Source organism: Syngnathus scovelli, chromosome 3, assembly GCF_024217435.2.
Source record: "Syngnathus scovelli strain Florida chromosome 3, RoL_Ssco_1.2, whole genome shotgun sequence".
Classification (NCBI taxonomy): domain Eukaryota; kingdom Metazoa; phylum Chordata; class Actinopteri; order Syngnathiformes; family Syngnathidae; genus Syngnathus; species Syngnathus scovelli.
Genome location: NC_090849.1, coordinates 21,916,953 through 21,935,481, shown reverse-complemented (window position 1 = coordinate 21,935,481; position 18,529 = coordinate 21,916,953). Strand labels below are relative to the sequence as shown.

Below are 18,529 nucleotides of genomic sequence, written 5' to 3'. Positions count from 1 at the left end.
AGCAAAAAGTAACATCTTCCGGAGAAAATTCAGATTAGTCCCAGAAAATAACCCGGGCAAGACCCGCTCCCGCGATATCCGATTTTTCAATTCCAGGAAGTTCTTACGCAGGCAGGCTCCGTGCCAGCTGTAGTGGTCCTGTGGACAGCTGGGGACGCAGTGGTCGCCTAGCAACAAGGCGCCGTTGCCGGCTCCTTTGCACCACAGGCAAACACTGCCGACGCCCGTCTGAAGGTCGGCCGTGCACCGCTGGCAATCGGGGCTGCACTCTGGCAACAAATCACATCAGACCATCATAAACAAATTAGGACCATCAAGTTAACAGAACTAACCTTCGTTTCAAAACCTGATTTGGGACCTAGTTAGGTTTTGAAAACCTAATTCGAAATGCTAAACCAAGTTTTAAACCCCCCACGCTGTCTTCAAACCAGAACTTCGTACCCTAATTCATCTGAAATGTTATCTTAGAAACCCGTTCTGGTCAGTTGTGTAGCTCGTTAGCTAGCTAGTTACACAACTTAAGCTAGCTGGATATATAGACAGAAAGACAAAGACAGACAGTGTGTGTGTCTCTGTGTGTGTGTGTGTACGAGCCAGCGGCGTGTGAAGGTGGAGGCGTCGGAGAAATAATGACTGCTGTACTTTTATGAGCCCACAAGGCATCTTTTATTAAGCAACACTTTAGCTGGACTTGACCCCGGGCCCGATCTCCTGACGTGCGTTCGTAAATCTGCGCAGGCGCACCGCTTAACCGAGCGAGAACAGCGCGCGTCATCAGAAAGTGTAATTAAAAGTCTCCCTGCAGCCACCGGTGCGTCTTCTTACCCCCCTCCATCATTGTCCCAATGCTCCTCAGAATGTTTTCCATCTTCAGCAAGCGGTCCTAATCGTTAAAACGAGCTCACCGAGGCAGCGGCCCGTGGAGGCGTGGACGAAGCGGCCCTCCGGGCAGCTGGTCCGGCAGTGTCCCGCTTGCAGGTCGGCCAGCGGGGGGCAGGAGGTGCAGTCGGCCTGGGAGGCGCCCGAACACGTTTGGCAAGATGGGTGACAGCCTGAAAACAGCAAAGGCAAATTTAGAACCCTCACAACATCATCATGAGAAGAACGATCATTTCCAACAAACTGAGAGCTTCGAGCTAACGTTTCTCGAGTCAGTGACAACAACGACCAAAGCTCATCCGGTCTTGCAAACCCAATGACCTTGACAATGGCCGTCCTGTAGGAAGAAGCCTTGTGGGCAGGCGTGCACGCATTGTCCCTCGTGCAGACTGGCCGGCATAGGACACGACGTGCAGTTGTCCGCTGACGGTCCTGAGCAGTGCCGGCAGGACGCGTGACATTCTGGAAGAAAGAACAAGGAGGGATCGATTTGAGTCGTTGTGTAAACGATGCACGTGCACGCTATTCTTCGGTGCGATGAGGAAAGTTGGAGCGCGTATTGATTAATAGCCGCATCCTCCGGCTTGACGCAGTACATGATCAAGCGCACCCTCTTGCACACAATCCGTTTCATTACTCACTTTTCTGCTGATTCGGAACAAATTTTCCCAGTCGATGAGGCTGGTTTTGCGGCAATGATGCATTGAGTTTGGGATCGAGGCGGGCGCCCCTGTTTTGGATTTGTTAGGCGACACAGCAGAGCCTACGTTTGTATACACGGGGGTAAGTTGATCGGCAACATCAAAGACAAGTAAGTCTTCAGAAAACTTGAGAATCCGCAATTTTGTCTTCTGGCAACATTTTGTCAACATCGAAGACAAGGAAATCAACGACAAGTTTGTCTTTCATGAAATGTATGTCTTGTAAATATCAAACAATTTAGAATTCTGTAACATATGCAGACGATCTTCAAAGGCCTCGGTGTTTTGTAAACATCAAAGACACGAGTCTTCAATACACCAAAGGCACCTTTTGCAAGCGCCAACAAACGTCAGGAAACATTGAAAGAATTTCGATGAAACGAAACTGCACATTTTTGTAAACATCAAAGACAGTGATCAGGAAGTGTGTGTCGAGGGGGGGGGGGGGGGGTGTTAACAATAATTATGACATACATGGATTTCTTTGTCTCTGACAAGAGACAAGTGGGACTTGTAGCCTGGAATTTCCGCTCTGTGGTTACTTGTCATCTCCGGCAGTGTGTGCGCGTGTGCGTGTGTGTACACGTGTTTGTGTATGCGTAGATGTTGGAGTCTGACAGTCTGGTGTGCTTGTTCAAGCATCGTCTCTGCACATAGCTTCAGGGGCAGTGGAGGAGGAGAACACAAACGCGCACGCAGGCGTGTACGCATGTGCCGACAGCCAGACACACAAATCAAACAAAACGCATAATAAATATCAAAGACCCTGTTTTCGTCTTCCTTCGATGGGTGAACATTTCAAAACATCCAAATCAATTCTGTTTACAATAACCCCCCCTAACGAGTTTCTTCAGCATGTTTTTGTAAAACTCAAAGTCGGCAATGGCAATTCCATAAATCGAATCAAAGTTTTTATAAACATCATCAAGCTGTTTTCAAAGACTTTTGTCTTCCATGACCTTATCGTATTTTTCCGTAAAAAAACAATTAGGTTCAAACTGACCTTACCAAACATCAAGCCTCATAAATATAAAATGTAATTTAGTCTTTGATGAACTGATGTGAAGGCCGTCCGTCATTTAGGCGCTTTGGCTTGCCTCCATCACCGTTGAAGGACTTTTATGCTCGTTCACAAACGACAACAAGTCAGGTCGAGGCCACGCCGGCGCGCCATTTGTCCTACGAGGCCGCATCCATTTGCAATCATTACGGCGGCACACACACACAGACACACACACACGCCCGGCAACAAATGTACTTTCTGGAAACATCAATAACAATTTGCCGAACAGGCACATTTCCGAAAACACTAAAGTCTTGTTCATCTCCCACTAACCAGCAAAAAAGATTGGAACTACAAAGTTCCACTTTATCCTTCCACTGGGTGCAGACACAAAACAAACACCAATGAGTGGGCGTTAAAAAGAAGAAAAAAAAACAAAACAAGCAAAGACAACAAAAAGTGTCCTGCTGAACGTGGGGTGACTTTCAAAGACAGAGTCAACTGCCAAAAAGTGTGCCGCTGAACGCTGGATGACCCTCAAAGATGGAGATTGCCGCTAAGTGGATACAATTTCACACCGTCACTTAGTGGACAGACAAAAAGCATCGCTCGGCCAAATGAACTGAACGACCCAAATGACTCTATCGAGCGATTCCTACCGGTACGAACGATTCCGCGTTACCTGTGCAAGTGCGCTGGTGGTCCGCGTAGGTGTTGGGCGGACAGGCCGCCGCGCAGACCCCGCGTGCCGGTTGAAGCTCACGGGACTGCAGGGCCAGCACCTCGGCGGTTTTGAGGCAGCGCAAGCAGTCCGAAGCCAAAGGGCCCACGCAGCCGCGGCACGACGGGTGACAGTCTGCGCCCACGCAAAGTGAACCATGTTACATGTTGGCACGATGGCCGGAAAGAACGGACGTGCTTACTGTGGCACGCGTGGTCGTGAGGGTACAGGCCCTCGCCGCATGCCTCCACACACTGGCCCTGGAGGAGGAGGAGCTCCCGCGAGCACGCTGTGCACTGAGACGCCGACGGACCCCAGCACGACGTGCACGAGCCGTGGCAGCCTGGAACACAATCGTTGAATATGAATGCACAAAAGTTAATGTCCATCCATCCATCCATCTTCTTCCGCTTATCCGGGGTCGGGTCGCGGGGGCAACAGCTTCAGGAGGGACTCCCAGACTTCCCTCTCCCCAGCCACTTCATCCAGCTCATCCCGGGGGATCCCAAGGCGTTCCCAGGCCAGCTGAGAGACATAGTCTCTCCAGCGCGTCCTGGGTCGTCCCTGGGGTCTCCTACCGGTGGGACATGCCCGGAACACCTCCCCAGGGAGGCGTCCAGGAGGCATCCTGATAAGATGCCCGAGCCACCTCATCTGGCTCCTCTCAACGTGGAGGAGTAGCGACTCTACTCCGAGTCTCTCCCGGATGACCGAGCTTCTCACCCTATCTCTAAGGGAGAGCCCGGACATCCTGCGGAGAAAACTCATTTCGGCCGCTTGTATCCGAGATCTCGTTCTTTCGGTCACGACCCATAGCTCGTGACCATAGGTGAGGGTAGGAGCGTAAATCGACCGGTAAATTGAGAGCTTTGCCTTTTGGCTCAGCTCTCTCTTCACCACAACGGACCGGTACAGGGTCCGCATTACTGCCGACGCTGCACCGATCCGCCTGTCGATCTCACGCTCCATCCTCCCCTCACTCGTGAACAAGACTCCAAGATACTTGAACTCCTCCACTTGGGGCAGGATCTCATCCCCGATCCGGAGAGGGCATTCCACCCTTTTCCGATCGAGGACCATGGACTCGGATTTGGAGGTGCTGACCCTCATCCCGACCGCTTCACACTCGGCTGCGAACCGTTCCAGCGAGAGCTGGAGATCACGGCCTGAAGAAGCCAACAGCACCACGTCATCTGCAAAAAGCAGAGACTCGATGCTGAGGTCCCCAAACCGGACCCCCTCAACGCCTCGGCTGCGCCTAGAAATTCTGTCCATAAAAATTATGAACAGAATCGGTGACAAAGGGCAGCCTTGGCGGAGTCCAACCCTCACTGGGAACGAATCCGACTTACTGCCGGAAATGCGGACCAGACTCTGGCATCGGTGATACAGGGACCGAACCGCCCTTATCAGTTGGCTCGGCACCCCGTACTCCCGAAGCACCCTCCACAGAACCTCCCGAGGGACACGGTCGAACGCCTTCTCCAAGTCCACAAAACACATGTGGACTGGTTGGGCAAACTCCCATGCACCCTCGAGGATCCTGCCGAGGGTGTAGAGCTGGTCCACTGTTCCACGGCCAGGACGAAAGCCACACTGCTCCTCCTGAATCCGAGGTTCGACCTCCCGACGGACCCTCCTCTCCAGCACCCCTGAATAGACCTTACCAGGGAGGCTGAGGAGTGTGATTCCCCTGTAATTGGAACACACCCTCCGGTCCCCCTTCTTAAAGAGGGGAACCACCACCCCAGTCTGCCAATCCAGAGGCACTGTCCCCGATGTCCACGCAACGTTGTAGAGGCGTGTCAGCCATGACAGCCCCACAACATCCAGAGCCTTTAAGAACTCTGGGCGGATCTCATCCACCCCCGGGGCCTTGCCACCGAGGAGTTTTTTAACTACCTCAGTGACTTCGACCCCAGAGATTGGAGAATCCGCCTCAGAGTCTCTAGGCCCTGCTTCCTCAATGGAAGGCGTGTAGGTGGAATTGAGGAGGTCTTCGAAGTATTCTCCCCACCGACTCACGACGTCCCGAGTCGAGGTCAGCAGCACGCCATCCCCACTGTAAACAGTGTTGACGTTGCACTGCTTCCCCCTCCTGAGACGCCGGATGGTGGACCAGAATTTCCTCGAAGCCGTCCGAAAGTCATTCTCCATGGCCTCACCGAACTCCTCCCACGCCCGGGTTTTTGCCTCAGCAACCGCCGAAGCCGCGTTCCGCTTGGCCATCCGGTACCTGTCAGCTGCCTCCGGAGTCCCGCAGGCCAAAACGGCCCGATAGGACTCCTTCTTCAGCTTGACGGCATCCCTTACCGCCGGTGTCCACCAGCGGGTTCGGGGGTTGCCGCCACGACAGGCACCAACGACCTTACGGCCACAGCTCCGATCGGCCGCCTCAACAATGGAGGCGCGGAACATGGTCCACTCGGACTCAATGTCCCCCGCCTCCCCCGGGACGTGGGAAAAGCTCTGCCGGAGGTGGGAGTTGAAGCTCTTCCTGACAGGAGATTCTGCCAGACGTTCCCAGCAGACCCTCACAGAGCGTTTGGGTCTGCCAGGTCGGACCGGCATCTTCCCCCACCATCGGAGCCAACCCACCACCAGGTGGTGATCAGTTGACAGCTCCGCCCCTCTCTTCACCCGAGTGTCCAAAACATGCAGCCGCAAATCCGATGACACGACTACAAAGTCGATCATCGAACTGCGGCCTAGGGTGTCCTGGTGCCAAGTGCACACATGGACACCCTTATGTTTGAACATGGTGTTCATTATTGAAAATCCGTGTCGAGCACAGAAGTCCAACAATAGAACACCGCTCGGGTTCAGATCAGGGGGGCCGTTCCTCCCAATCACGCCCTTCCAGGTCTCACTGTCATTGCCCACGTGAGCATTGAAGTCACCCAGTAGAACGATAGAGTCCCCAGAAGGAGCGCTCTCCAGCACTTCCTCCAGGGACCCCAAGAAGGGTGGGTACTCTGAGCTGCTGTTTGGTGCATAGACACAAACAACAGTCAGGACCCGTCCCCCCACCCGAAGGCGGAGGGAGGCTACCCTCTCGTTCACCGGGGTGAACCCCAATGTGCAGGCGCCCAGCCGGGGGGCAATAAGTATACCCACACCTGCTCGACGCCTCTCACCGTGGGCAACTCCAGAGTGGAAGAGAGTCCAGCCCCTCTCGAGAGGGCTTGTACCGGAACCCAAACTGTGTGTGGAGGCTAGTCCGACTATATCTAGTCGGAATCTTTCTGCCTCGCACACCAGCTCGGGCTCCTTTCCAGCCAGAGAGGTGACATTCCATGTCCCAAGAGCCAGCTTCTGCAGCCGGGGATCAGACCGCCAAGGTCCCCGCCTTTGGCTGCCGCCCAGCTCACATTGCACCCGACCCCTTCGGCCCCTCCCACAGGTGGTGAGCCCATGGGAAGGGGGACCCACGTTTCCATTTCGGGCTATGCCCGGCCGGGCCCCATGGGCGAAGGCCCGGCCACCAGACGCTCGCCTTCGAGCCCCGCCTCCAGGCCTGGCTCCAGAGGGAGGCCCCGGTGACCCGCGTCCGGGCGAGGGAAAACTAAGTCCATTTATATTACTCATCATAAGGGGCTTGTGAGCCGTGCTTTGTCTGGCCCCTCACCTAGGACCCGTTTGCCATGGGTGACCCTACCAGGGGCATGAAGCCCCCGACAACATGGCTCCTAGGATCATAGGGGCACGCAAACCCCTCCACCACGATAAGGTGACGACTCGCGGAGGGGCAAAAGTTAATGTATGTAGTTATTATTTATTTATTATTTATATAAGACAAAAAATGTGACAATAAATGGATTGTGATGGCCAGTGAACACAGGCATAAAACATGACCACTTTTTTCATTTGGACAAACAATAGAGGTGTCCCAATACTTTTGGTGCAGACGTAGGGCCTCACCTCTGCACCTGCCGGCGAGGTCGGCGTAGTGTTGAGCGGGGCACGCCGACACGCATTTGCCGCCGTGCAACGCGCCGCCCGGCGGACAGCTGGCGCAGTCGGCCTTGTCGGGGAAGCAGGAGGCGCACGACGGGTGGCAGGCTGTATCAAAGACATCAAAGACCCACGTTCAATGCAAGAACAAATGTGCAAGTGAAGTTTTCATAGGAGCCGAGAGTTGAAGCGGACGTGGCCTCACCCGGAGGCCACGGCGACGACAAGTCAACAAGGCGGGCTTATGATATTTTTGCGCCGTCCGCTCAACTCTGATTCTTGGGTCGGACGCTTAGACGCACATTCACAGTGCTTGTGAAGTTCTGAATGCAAAGCAAAGAATTTTCCGGACAGCAGCTACACTGGAGTCATCGCCCTCAACGGACTGAAATGTTTTAAAATCATCAAAATCTTGCACTGCAATCCCTAACTTTCCAACTGATTAACAAACAACCTCGTTTAGCAATCGACTAACTAACCACACATCCGAGGGCCGATCACGAGAGAGCGAAGCGGCATCCTTTAGCTCGTCCCCCGCAGGGAAGCCTCCGAATAGAAACGCATCCATATTCATATCTACCATCCTCATTAGCGCCACAAAGAGTTCCAGCTAATGCTTGCGTTTGTTTTTGGCAACTTGAAGGAGCGCTGACTATGTTGTATATTTCTTTACTTGTTGATTTTAGCGACATCGACTCCGCGGGGACGCCGAGCAGCTTTCGTACCCGCGCTCTGCCACGAACAATGACAATTTTTTGGGAGTACGACTTGAATTGTAAAGAACTTTCACAAATGAATAGCTTGTTTTGGGTTTGTACAGTCAAATGTTACTACACAAACTGATAAACCATTGCGGAGGATCATACTTGGTACAGTCTAATTCCTGGGTGTCATATTGAAAACTGTGCATCGAAATCATGACATGATGTTTCTGTCTGTCGCGTTAGCTTGGGATAGCAAGTAGTAGCGAGCACGTTTGATTCCTTTAGCAGGGAGTAGCGAGCGCGGTAACTTGGTTTAGCAGGAAGTACCGGGCGCGCTAACTTGCTTAACAGGAAGTAGCGGGCGCGTTAGCTTGCTTTAGCAGGAAGTTGCGGGCGCGTTTGCTTCTTTTAGCAAGAAAAAGCGGGGTTGCTAGCTTGCTTTAGTAGGTAGTTGCGGGTGTACTTACCATGACAAACACCATCTTGAATGTAGAAAGCCTCGCCGCAGTCGGGAACGCACTCGCCATCTTTGAGCAAGGCGGCCGGGTCGGAACACGCGGAGCACTCCCGCGGGCTGGCACCCACGCACTCGGAGCATGACTCGGAACAAGCTGGTGGGGGAAAAGACGATGACTTCCTTCACGCAAATTCAATACCATGTGAAGTTGTTGCATAATTTGGATGGGGTGAAAGATGACAGCCTCACGCATGAGAAATGAGAAAGTGAGCATGAGGAAAATATGAGAACATGATGAGAAATGATGTCATGTCGTTGTTATTATTCTCACGGGCGTCCTGGCCTCTCTCTCTCTTCCACCCCACTCCTCGTCGAAGTCGTAATTTCTCTAGGTGGCGGCGTACGCTAAGGTCTCACTTTCTTTTCTCTTCGGGCTGTTTTCATTTGTTGATTTCCCTCTTCAATTTTTAATCTTCATCTCCGGCTGTCCTCCCTCCTCATCATCATCCTCTTTTCTTCGGTGCACTAACATGGCTCTTCTCATAACGCTTTCATTTAAACTAGGGTTTCAAACTAGGGTTAGGGTTTCAAAGTAGGATTTAAAACAAGGCTTAGGGTTTAAACGTAGGTTTTAAAACTAGGGTTAGGGTTTCAAAGTAGGGTTACGTTCTAAGGTTAGGGTTTCAAAATATGGTTTAAACTCGGGTTAGGGTTTGACTGGTGTTTCAAACTAGGGTTAGGGTTTCAAACTTGGGCTAGTGTCTCAACGGGTTTTCAAACTAGGGTTAGGGTTTCAAACTAGGGTTTCAGGGTTCTGGTATTTGGACAGACCCTTGCTACGAACTCGACTCACAGGAGCCGAGAGGTGACACCAATTTGTGAAACTTTCTTGCCTCCGCCATATGTCAAAATGCGATGATGGCACGAAATGGAATATTACAATGTATTATTTACGAGCGTGTGCGCGTACACACTCGCCATCCGCGAGTAGGATTAGGCGTCCTTTACCTTGGCCCTCTGCAGTGAAAGCAATTTATTTTTCCTGTGCAGATGGAATCCAAAACGTTATCAGCATGTGGAATCGGAGTAGGCCCAAAGCCCACCCACCAAATTATCCGGGATGAGGCGAGGATGCAGGATTAGACCCCCGGCGCTCCTCCCCCTCCTCCATGACCCCCCCCTGCCCTACACACCACCACTACTACTACTACTACCACAACCCACCAAAGCTGAATCTCTCCTAATAAGATCAGCGCTCGGCCTATTAAAGCGAGCACAGACAAAGCAGCTTTGGAAAAAAGGATCAGAATCAAACCACAATAATATTAATAACTGGGATTTTTCTTTTCCTGACAGAACTGCTGATTTTACATGATGCAACCTAAACAAACGACAAAAGGCGTGTTTTGCCTTTTTCGGGTGTCATAATCCCGGCAACAGGAAACGTCATCACATTATTCTTGCTTTTCAAATTGTATTAGCCATTTTTTTTAAAAGCTATTGTTTTATTTTGTTTGTCGAGTGGCGTCAAGGCATTTTTTTCACAGCACAGACTTTTTTGTGGATCTACCGTTGATAGACAATTTTATGTTCCTTCTTTTTTTTTTGTTTAGATTTTTGTCTTCCTGTTTGCGTCTCCTAAATGCTGTTGCCGGGTAGACTCCGGGCAGTTTAATGTGTTGCTGGTCTACCTGGCCAGAAGCAGACTTGGCTGAAGAATCACTTGTCCTTAAAACAAGAGTGTCTCCAAGGTGACACATCCCGAGTGTCATTAACATGCCAACGTTGTTTACGTGCGGTAGCGGTACAAAGTGTGAGCCTCCGACACAACCGCACCGTGGGGGGTCTTCCACGAGAGCGTCATTGTTTTTTCACGGTGGTCTTGCTCCACAGCCAAGATAAGCTACAATCTGCTGGGAACCTTTCCAGACGCATCCTCCCGCACACACGCGCAAGACAGGACAAGGCGGGACGCGTCGCCACGGCAACGTGAGGCTTTTCTCCGTCGACGATGCTCATTACGTTGTGAAATACGGCCTTCCCGTGTTTACTTGCAAAGTAGCGGCAGCCCGAGCCGTTCAGCGCGGGTTAGCATCTTAGCACACCCGCGGGGGCTTGTGGTCATCCTCCTCGGCCGGCTTTTACTTATCGCCCCTGGGTGAAGGGTACGAGCGGACCTCCGAGGCGGATTGCCTGATTAATGGGGGCCGGCATGAGAGCGAACGAGTCTCGCGCCTCTCTTGCTGCCTCCTTCTGCCGAGGTTATAAAGCAGATCCATCATGCGGCGCTGGAATTTCACTCTTGCGTTCCCCGAGGTTCAGTGTGGGAATTCAAGCAATAATATTTCATGCCGCTAAGTCATCCAACATTAGATTGCGCTGCATTATTAAATACGCTCACTTTTGCGCAGCCGCACATTCGGCGGGTCAGACTCGGTGATCGCGGCTAAATCTCCGGCATCGGCTGCCTTGAGACAGCTTGCTGAAATTGAAATGTAAACGGTCGGCATTAAAGCTCAGCGAGATGGAAGCACTCTGCGTCAAAGCACTTTATGGTGCCCATAGGTCAGCATCAAAGCACCGCGATGTCGGATGCTCTCACCTCCTGCCTTTTCCATTTGAAAGTTGTTGCTAAGCTGCGGCCAAATAAAAAAGCCCCAGGTTCAATAAATTACGTCCGGACGAATCGATAAGCAATCGATGCAAAGCAAACAAGTCTGAGGTGACTCATCCAAGCTTCACGTCGAGATTCCGAGCCAGTGGAAGGAGAAATCGGAAAGGGAACTTACGTCGGCATTGTTTTTGGCCGTTGTCCTGGTAGGTGCCGGCGGGACAGGTTGCCAGGCAGTGGTCGCCGTCGGCGCTCAGCAGGGGGCGCTGCGGCCGGCACGAGCTGCAGGACCACCTGCTGCTGCACGTGGCGCAGGACCAAGGGCAAGCTGCAAAGACAAAAATGGCAACTTGACGATGCCCGATGAAGCCACGTTGACGAACGTCACCTGGGAGGAGGGTCGGACCTCAGCTCAGCGAGCTTCAAGGAGAAACTGCTCACTGTTTTGTTATTCTTTGGCTTTTGGGTTGTTTATATATCACAACAAAAAATACATTTTCGTGTTGTTATTTTATATAAATATTGTATGATGACTCATAACACCACTAAAATATAATACCTGAAAACTAAAAGTCTATGAAGTATAAATTGAAAAATAATTAAAAATATATTATTTCTTATTATTAAATTATACGGCAGACGGCCATGAAAAGTTGTGCATCTCATCTTTAAACTTCGGTCGTTTACGACGCATTTAAATCGTCTTTCCATCGACTTTATCTGCGCCAGCGAGCGCAGCCCGCAGCCACATTGGAAATTTAGTAGTCAACAAAGCTCACCTTTTTATTGATCCAAATTTTTCTTCCCTTTCCTGCCGCCAGCCGAAGTGTAGTTGCACTATTTCAGAAGTGACATTTATTCTCTAACAAGTTTTCGTGAGGAAAAAGAGAGATTCTGCTTACATGAGAAAAGCGCAAGCCGACGAGAACCTAATCAGGTGACCCGAGATGAACCCCGGCGCGGAATAACATCGAGCGGAAACAAGACAAGTCGAAGGAAAAACAATGAAGAGCAAAAAAGCTCCTGTGATTTTTTTTCTCTGCTGTCACTATATTAGATTTTTTTTTTTACATTTATTGTAACGCGTTGCGGTAGGAAAATCAAAAAATTTGAATACCTAAACAATTTAATGATTATTTTATTGTTGCTTTGTCACGAGTACAATTGTAATAGGCGATAAATATTGATCTGTCCTGATTTCTGTCATTGTGATTTACCTGTCTATCCAAAAATACAAACTCATATGTAAATGTAAAAAGAAAAGAAATCGATTCATCTTTGCACAACTTAATCAAATCTATTAAAAATGTTAACACTTGTCCAAACGTGTCCCGGTGACACCACGGCAAAAATCAGTCGCCGCAAACGATCATCGTCGTTAAAGTCAAGCACGCGTGGAGAGCGTTTGCGGCTAAATCACGTTATTATCGCAAACATTAGCGGCTCGTTTTCTCATTTGCTCCGCCGTCTCCCGTCCCATAGCTTTTACGGCGACGCCATTTATGGCCTAATGGGTCATAAAAGTCAAGTGAGCTGTTGGGTGAGGTGCCAGGAAGAAAAATACGCCACGGTCGTCAATGTGGGGACGTAGCACATATGCGGTCCCGCAAGTTCCTTTCTTGATAGTTTTTTTTAGGCGTTCCATGATTGACAGCAAATAATCACTGAGAATTTCTTTCAAAACAAAACAAGAACGTGAAGTGCATCTGAGTGAAACTTTAGGTCCAATAAAAATTCATTTCACAGAATCTGGAATGAGGCAGCAAAGTCGGGCAATACCTGCACACTCGAGGCCGTCGGGGAAGAAACCCTCAGGACAGACGGACAAACAGCGGCCGAGATGGAGGAGGGCCTTCGGGTCCTTACAGCTGTCACACTGATCCGGCGTCCCGGAACATGACTGACAGTCTGCGTCGCACGGAACTGCAAAATAAGTTGGGTTTCACTGATCCTACATCGTGCGGGATTCCATTGATCAAACAAAACAACCATGGCCACCGACCGACATGTAATGCTAGCACGTGCTAGCGCGTTACTAGAATGTAGCAACACGCTAGAACCTTGCTAGGCTATTATCAGAATACAGTTACCGGGCGCTATGTCGTTAGCGAGGTTTGCTAAGTGCTAAGTTACTGTTTGGTCATTTAGAGGAAGTGAGCCACATTGGTTGTTTTGGTCTTTCTCTGTGGCGCATTTGTTTATCATCCGTTCGGTCTGTTGGATAAAATTGAGTGGCACGGAAATGAAGCCTGAAGTGATGCGACGGCGGCGGGAGAGAAAAAGCAGTCTCCGGTGTGATGTCGCGACGTGATGAACGACAAGGGGAAAGGTCGCACGCTGTTTATATGTTGGCGCGTTATTTGTTTTTTGCCGCAAGACTGATGGCTAATCATCAACGCAACAATTTTAGAACGTGGCCTTCAAACTCAAATATCAGAGCAGACTTTGAAAAGCCAAACACCTTGATAATACGGGATTTATCAAACCCCAATTGGATTTAAAACACCAATTTAAAAGCCCGTCTTAAACTCAAATCTGAAATCCTAACGATGAAAATGTACCGCTCCGTAAATGTTCATTTGCCGAACTTTTGGAGAGCGTTAGCGGGATGCGCTAACTTGAGCTCGACACTGGAGCCTGGTTGGGCCCCTCCTCATAACTCGTCAAGGACAATTGTCTTTTTGTGCGCGTTTTATCTCCCGCATCGACAACGTCCTTTTATTTATCCCGCCAGCTCTCTGCTCGGCTCTCTCTCACGCATACCCTTCACTCACTAAGGTTATTTACGCTTTTTTTGGAAAGCCCTCAAAGCAGGTGCGCGCGGGCGCACACACTCCGAATATTCAAAGCATTCCAGCGTTGCGCCTGATAAGAAAGAAATGAAAAGATTTTTTTTTTCTCTTCTAATGGGGACTGACTAAACACATGCATGCAGTGCCCCCCCCTCATCCTCACACACAAGGAACTTGAAGAACCCGAAATAAAAGCACCCCAATATTTTTCTTTCTACGATTCAAAAGCCATCTCAACGTTGCGTGCGTGTGCTTCCTAAACCTCGAATTGCTTTCGAATGATCTGCTTGAGTCTTGTTGTCGACGCAGGGAATCAGCACATTTACTGCGCAAACAGCAAATATGTTAAGTCGGCCTAGTCCCGGGACTCGTGCTGGAAAGTTGCCCTGGATTTTGGCGCGGCGCGATTGACTATAACGGCACCGACCTCGTCGTTAATCATCACGGCTGCTCATTTGCATAACAACACATCCACGGAGGAGAAACCTTTAGCTGCCAAAGACAACTTGACACATAATCCTTTGTGACACACACGCACGTGCAATTCACCTTGATGACAGCGGGGGCAGCATTGTCCCTCCAGGGCGACAACCAAGGTGCCTGATGGGCACGTCGGGCAGGATGGCAGGTAACACGTCACCTGGCCGTCGCGGCACTCGCACTCGCGGCAGCTGCCATCGGTCCAGCGATCCGAGTCCTGAGGCGACAATAGGTCGATTTAACATTTTTGTAGAAAAAAAGCTTCTCACCGAGAAGAACACGGTAGACCTTTATATACAGCTACTAACTGACTGACTAACTAACTAACTGATTACCTAACTACAGTGGTTTAGCAACAAAATATATTTGAAGCTCCAGTAAGGAAAGTTTGCGAGGTCTCCCGAGGACAGACCAGGCCCAATTTTAGGATGTTCTAATAAAACATGCCGGCACTTGACAAACCATTCGAGAAAAACTCACAGAGGCGAATAAAAAAAACAAATCCAAAATGTCTTGTCAGGTCCGCAGATGGATGCGTGAGCACTGAAGTGAGCCATGAGTACGCACTACATGATTTGTTCAGACCGGCAGGATGGATTTCTCCAGGGAGGCGTTGGAAAAAGAAGCGACTGGAAAAAAAGATAAGCGTGCCTTTCGCTTTGAGCCTTGGCTGACCTTTCCTGCAAAGTTGGACGAGGGGGAAAAAAAATGCCCAGCTTTGCGTTCTGCCTTTTTTTTTTTTTACACGTCTCACCTTACCTTAATGAGGAAGGTGAAAATCGATAATACTTTTGAAGGAAAAAAGTTTGGTCTAAGAGAGACAGCGAGCAGAGTATGCGAGATGGTTCCCGCGCAATACTTGTTCTTTGACCTTGTACGACTGTCCTCGGTGCAAACAGGACGTTTTGTGCGAGGAGCACTGCGGGCAGCACGTTCCCGGAGGGCGAACCGGCTCCGATCCCTACAAAAGACACAAAATCAAATGTTGAGAAGGATGCGAAGGCAACTTGATCTTCAATCCAGTCGACCTCCCTCTTTGGGTGGAGAAGCTAGCGGTTTTAAGCTAGGTCCCAAGCACACTGCTAATATTAGACATGTTTTTATCACAGAAGTAGGAAAACATAGATATTTAGAAAAGTACAATAAAATAACCGCTTTGGACTTTTGGACCCCAAATTGCACATAAGCAAGGAAATAAACAAAAATAATAAATTTTGTAAAGCTTTCCTTTAATCAACACAGTCTGTTTTATGAGAGCTAAACGAATAAACATTAACTTGACAAAAAAATTGGGCCAAGCTTTTGCTGGCAAACCCAAACGCTTTCCCTTCTGTGTCCAAAGCTACGTTTATTTTTCCTTGCTCGGCTCTTTAATGATGCTAAATGTCGTCTTCATTTGCCGCTGTTGCTGATTTCTTCGCGCGCTGCCCACCCAGGACGCTCACACACATCCACACATGCAGACAAACACACACACACACACGCCAGTTTCATCCAGTCTCTCCATTTGTGTCACTTTGGCCGAGTCAATTAGCCAAAGTGGAAGTGGCCAAGCGTTTAAGTGCAAATCATTCCTCGTTCGTCCGTCCTCCCGCTGCAGCCACATACCGGATCATGGCAAAGACCAAGATGGAAGATCCGATATTTGAGCAGAGATGTGCACATGAGGATGAAAAAAAAAAAAGTATGACAAAGTTTGTTCCTTCTCTGAGGTGCGCTTTGACGCCAGTCTTCTTGCGGGCCAATTAAAAATCCAATCTATGGCCCGCAAGGCTGCAATTGGCCAATTGGACACCTCTGCTCTGGAACATTTACCTAACGAAGCTATAAAATAAAATAAATAAAAGTCAAAGCAACCGACGAGCCAAGTCAATAACGTCCAGCTTATCAAGAAAATAATTACCCAAGCGACAGACTGTGATCCAAATGGAGTCAGTGTGCACTCGACACAATTAATCTTTTTGGCTTCCATGAGATTGCATCCAAAAGAGAGACGGTCATTTGACACCAACGTCGGCGAGAAGTACAAAACCCAGAAGTGCATTTACCTGCGGGCATTGGAGGCGGGCGCACTCGGCCTTGTAGCAAACGACTTGAGCGCGGGTGCACGTGCAAAATTCGCAGCCGCCGTCGTTCCACATGTCGCCGTGGTAACGCACTAGACCCTGGTACAGGCAGCTCTCGCGGGCGGCGGCGCACTCCTCGCAGCACTGGCCTGCGCGCCTCACTTTGGTCTGACCCTGGCGAAAGAAAATTCCCTTTTGAGTATACCCGCCAAAATGGCGTGCAATTAGTTCCCAGATTGCCATTTGCACTCCTGTCAGTAAACATCGGTGCGTTCACATCGACGTTTTACTAATTGCGACGACGGGTTTTCACACATTTACAATGATTCGTCTTATCTTGTGCTTTTTTTTTTCTCTCTCTTGACATGCCTGAAGTGCGGCGCCGCGGCAGTGGCCAGACACGTGAGTTGCGTGACATGATTAGAACATTTCCTCAGCTACTCATCTCACGCTTTGATGGATGACAATTGCGGCTGTCGGAAAAAAGAAAGTGAGATTGAAGTTGCTGCGCATGCTGCATGATGCGTGAATTTTGATTAACAGCAGCCAGCCATTGGTTGGTTGGGCAACCGTCCGGCGGGGCGAGTGAGCTTGTTCGTGGCGCAGCCCCGCCTCTGATCTCCATCATCCATCCCGGAGGATATTTTCACATGTTCCACCTCAGAGGACATGATTAAAGGCCTGCGTTGTCTTCTAACCCGGAGCTTCTTCTACCTTGTTGGTTTCGGATGACTGAGATGGCATCAGGAACAGAGCTGGAACTCTTGAAGCTTCTTCTTTTAAGACAGTCCATCAAGTCAACGAGGTGTATTCTGCCTAGCAACCAGCAAACTGTCCATCCAATGAACCAACCCTCTGAGAAACTAACTGATCAGCCACCCAACCAAGCAACCAACCAACCAACCAAATTAGCTAACTAACCAACTGACCCTACTGACTAACCAATCAACCAAATGACCCAAAAACTAACTGACTGCCTGAGTGATAAACCAATAATAGATTTTAACTAACTAACTAACTAACTAACTAACTAACTAACTAACTAACTAACTAACTAACTAACTAACTAACCAACTGACCATACTGACTAACCAATCAACCAAATGACCCAAACAACTAACTGACTGCCTGAGTGATAAACCAATAATAGATTTTAACTAACTAACTAACTAACTAACTAACTAACTAACTAACTAACTAACTAACTAACTAACTAACTAACTAACTAACTAACTAACCAACCAACCAACTAACTAACTAACTAACTAACTAACCAACCAACCAACTAACTAACTGACTAACTAACTAGCTGACTAACTAACTAGTCAATGAACTCACTGACGAGTTTATATAGTATGAGGGAGGCGATGTTTTGATACATTTCCAAACTCGAGCTGTCTTGCAATTCTCAAGCCTGGACACAGCAGTTGGATAAATAATACACTGAATAAATTCAGGAATTCTGAATGAATAAAATCCGCCCTGGATATGACTTTGTCAGCGGTTATATGTGACAAAATATAAAAGTGTCGCTCTGGTGTAATTGCATCTTTTTATTACATTTGATTGCGCGCGTGCGTTTCTATGACTTCCTAACGAGATGCCGATACAGACTAAATTGCTTACCACTACAAATGAAATGTCAACTGTTGCGTGTGAGCCTGTGCGTGTTAGACAGAAACAATTCCACAAGGTCTTGCACCGCAATCTCTTTGCAGAATCTCTGTGCGCATCCAAATGTTCGAGGACGTGCTCAGTGCTGAATGTCAATGCGTACGCCTGTATCCAAGTATCTCAATGTGTGTGTGTGTTTTGAACATTTCAGTTTATCATGGCCAAGTGTGTCAATTTCATCAATTTAGTATGCCATCACTTACTAATACGTTCCAGCCGACAATCTGAACAATTCAGTGTGTGTACCTGCCACGATCTGTCTCCTGGTTTTCTTGAACTTGGTTGTGTTTTTTTGGGGGGTTTTTTCGGGAGGTTTTGAAAAAGACATGGGTGTCAGGATATTTTTTTTTCCGTCCATTTTGCATCGGAGGAAAAAAAAAACAAAAAAACAGCTCAGGCAAAAGATGCAGGGGGCTGCACTAACAACAGACTTTGATGTCAAGTTGAAGGCTTCAAAATATTATCCCGCAGGCCGCAAATAGCCCCC

At 49.2% G+C, this 18,529-nt stretch overlaps 1 protein-coding gene across 1 annotated transcript in view; it reads right to left on the bottom strand.

Moving 5' to 3' along the window:
- Window positions 1–18,529, bottom strand: part of fras1 (Fraser extracellular matrix complex subunit 1) — a 59,429-nt gene that overhangs the window by 22,760 nt on the left and 18,140 nt on the right. Inside the window, exons 9-20 of the mRNA XM_049762979.2 lie at window positions 16,351–16,542; window positions 15,174–15,263; window positions 14,372–14,519; window positions 12,810–12,953; window positions 11,209–11,358; window positions 8,430–8,573; window positions 7,226–7,366; window positions 3,507–3,647; window positions 3,266–3,439; window positions 1,201–1,341; window positions 906–1,052; window positions 108–269 (exon numbers count right to left, since the gene is read on the bottom strand). Of these exons, the coding sequence (XP_049618936.1) occupies window positions 108–269; window positions 906–1,052; window positions 1,201–1,341; window positions 3,266–3,439; window positions 3,507–3,647; window positions 7,226–7,366; window positions 8,430–8,573; window positions 11,209–11,358; window positions 12,810–12,953; window positions 14,372–14,519; window positions 15,174–15,263; window positions 16,351–16,542 (1,774 nt within the window). The remainder of the gene's footprint in view (window positions 1–107; window positions 270–905; window positions 1,053–1,200; window positions 1,342–3,265; window positions 3,440–3,506; window positions 3,648–7,225; window positions 7,367–8,429; window positions 8,574–11,208; window positions 11,359–12,809; window positions 12,954–14,371; window positions 14,520–15,173; window positions 15,264–16,350; window positions 16,543–18,529) is intronic.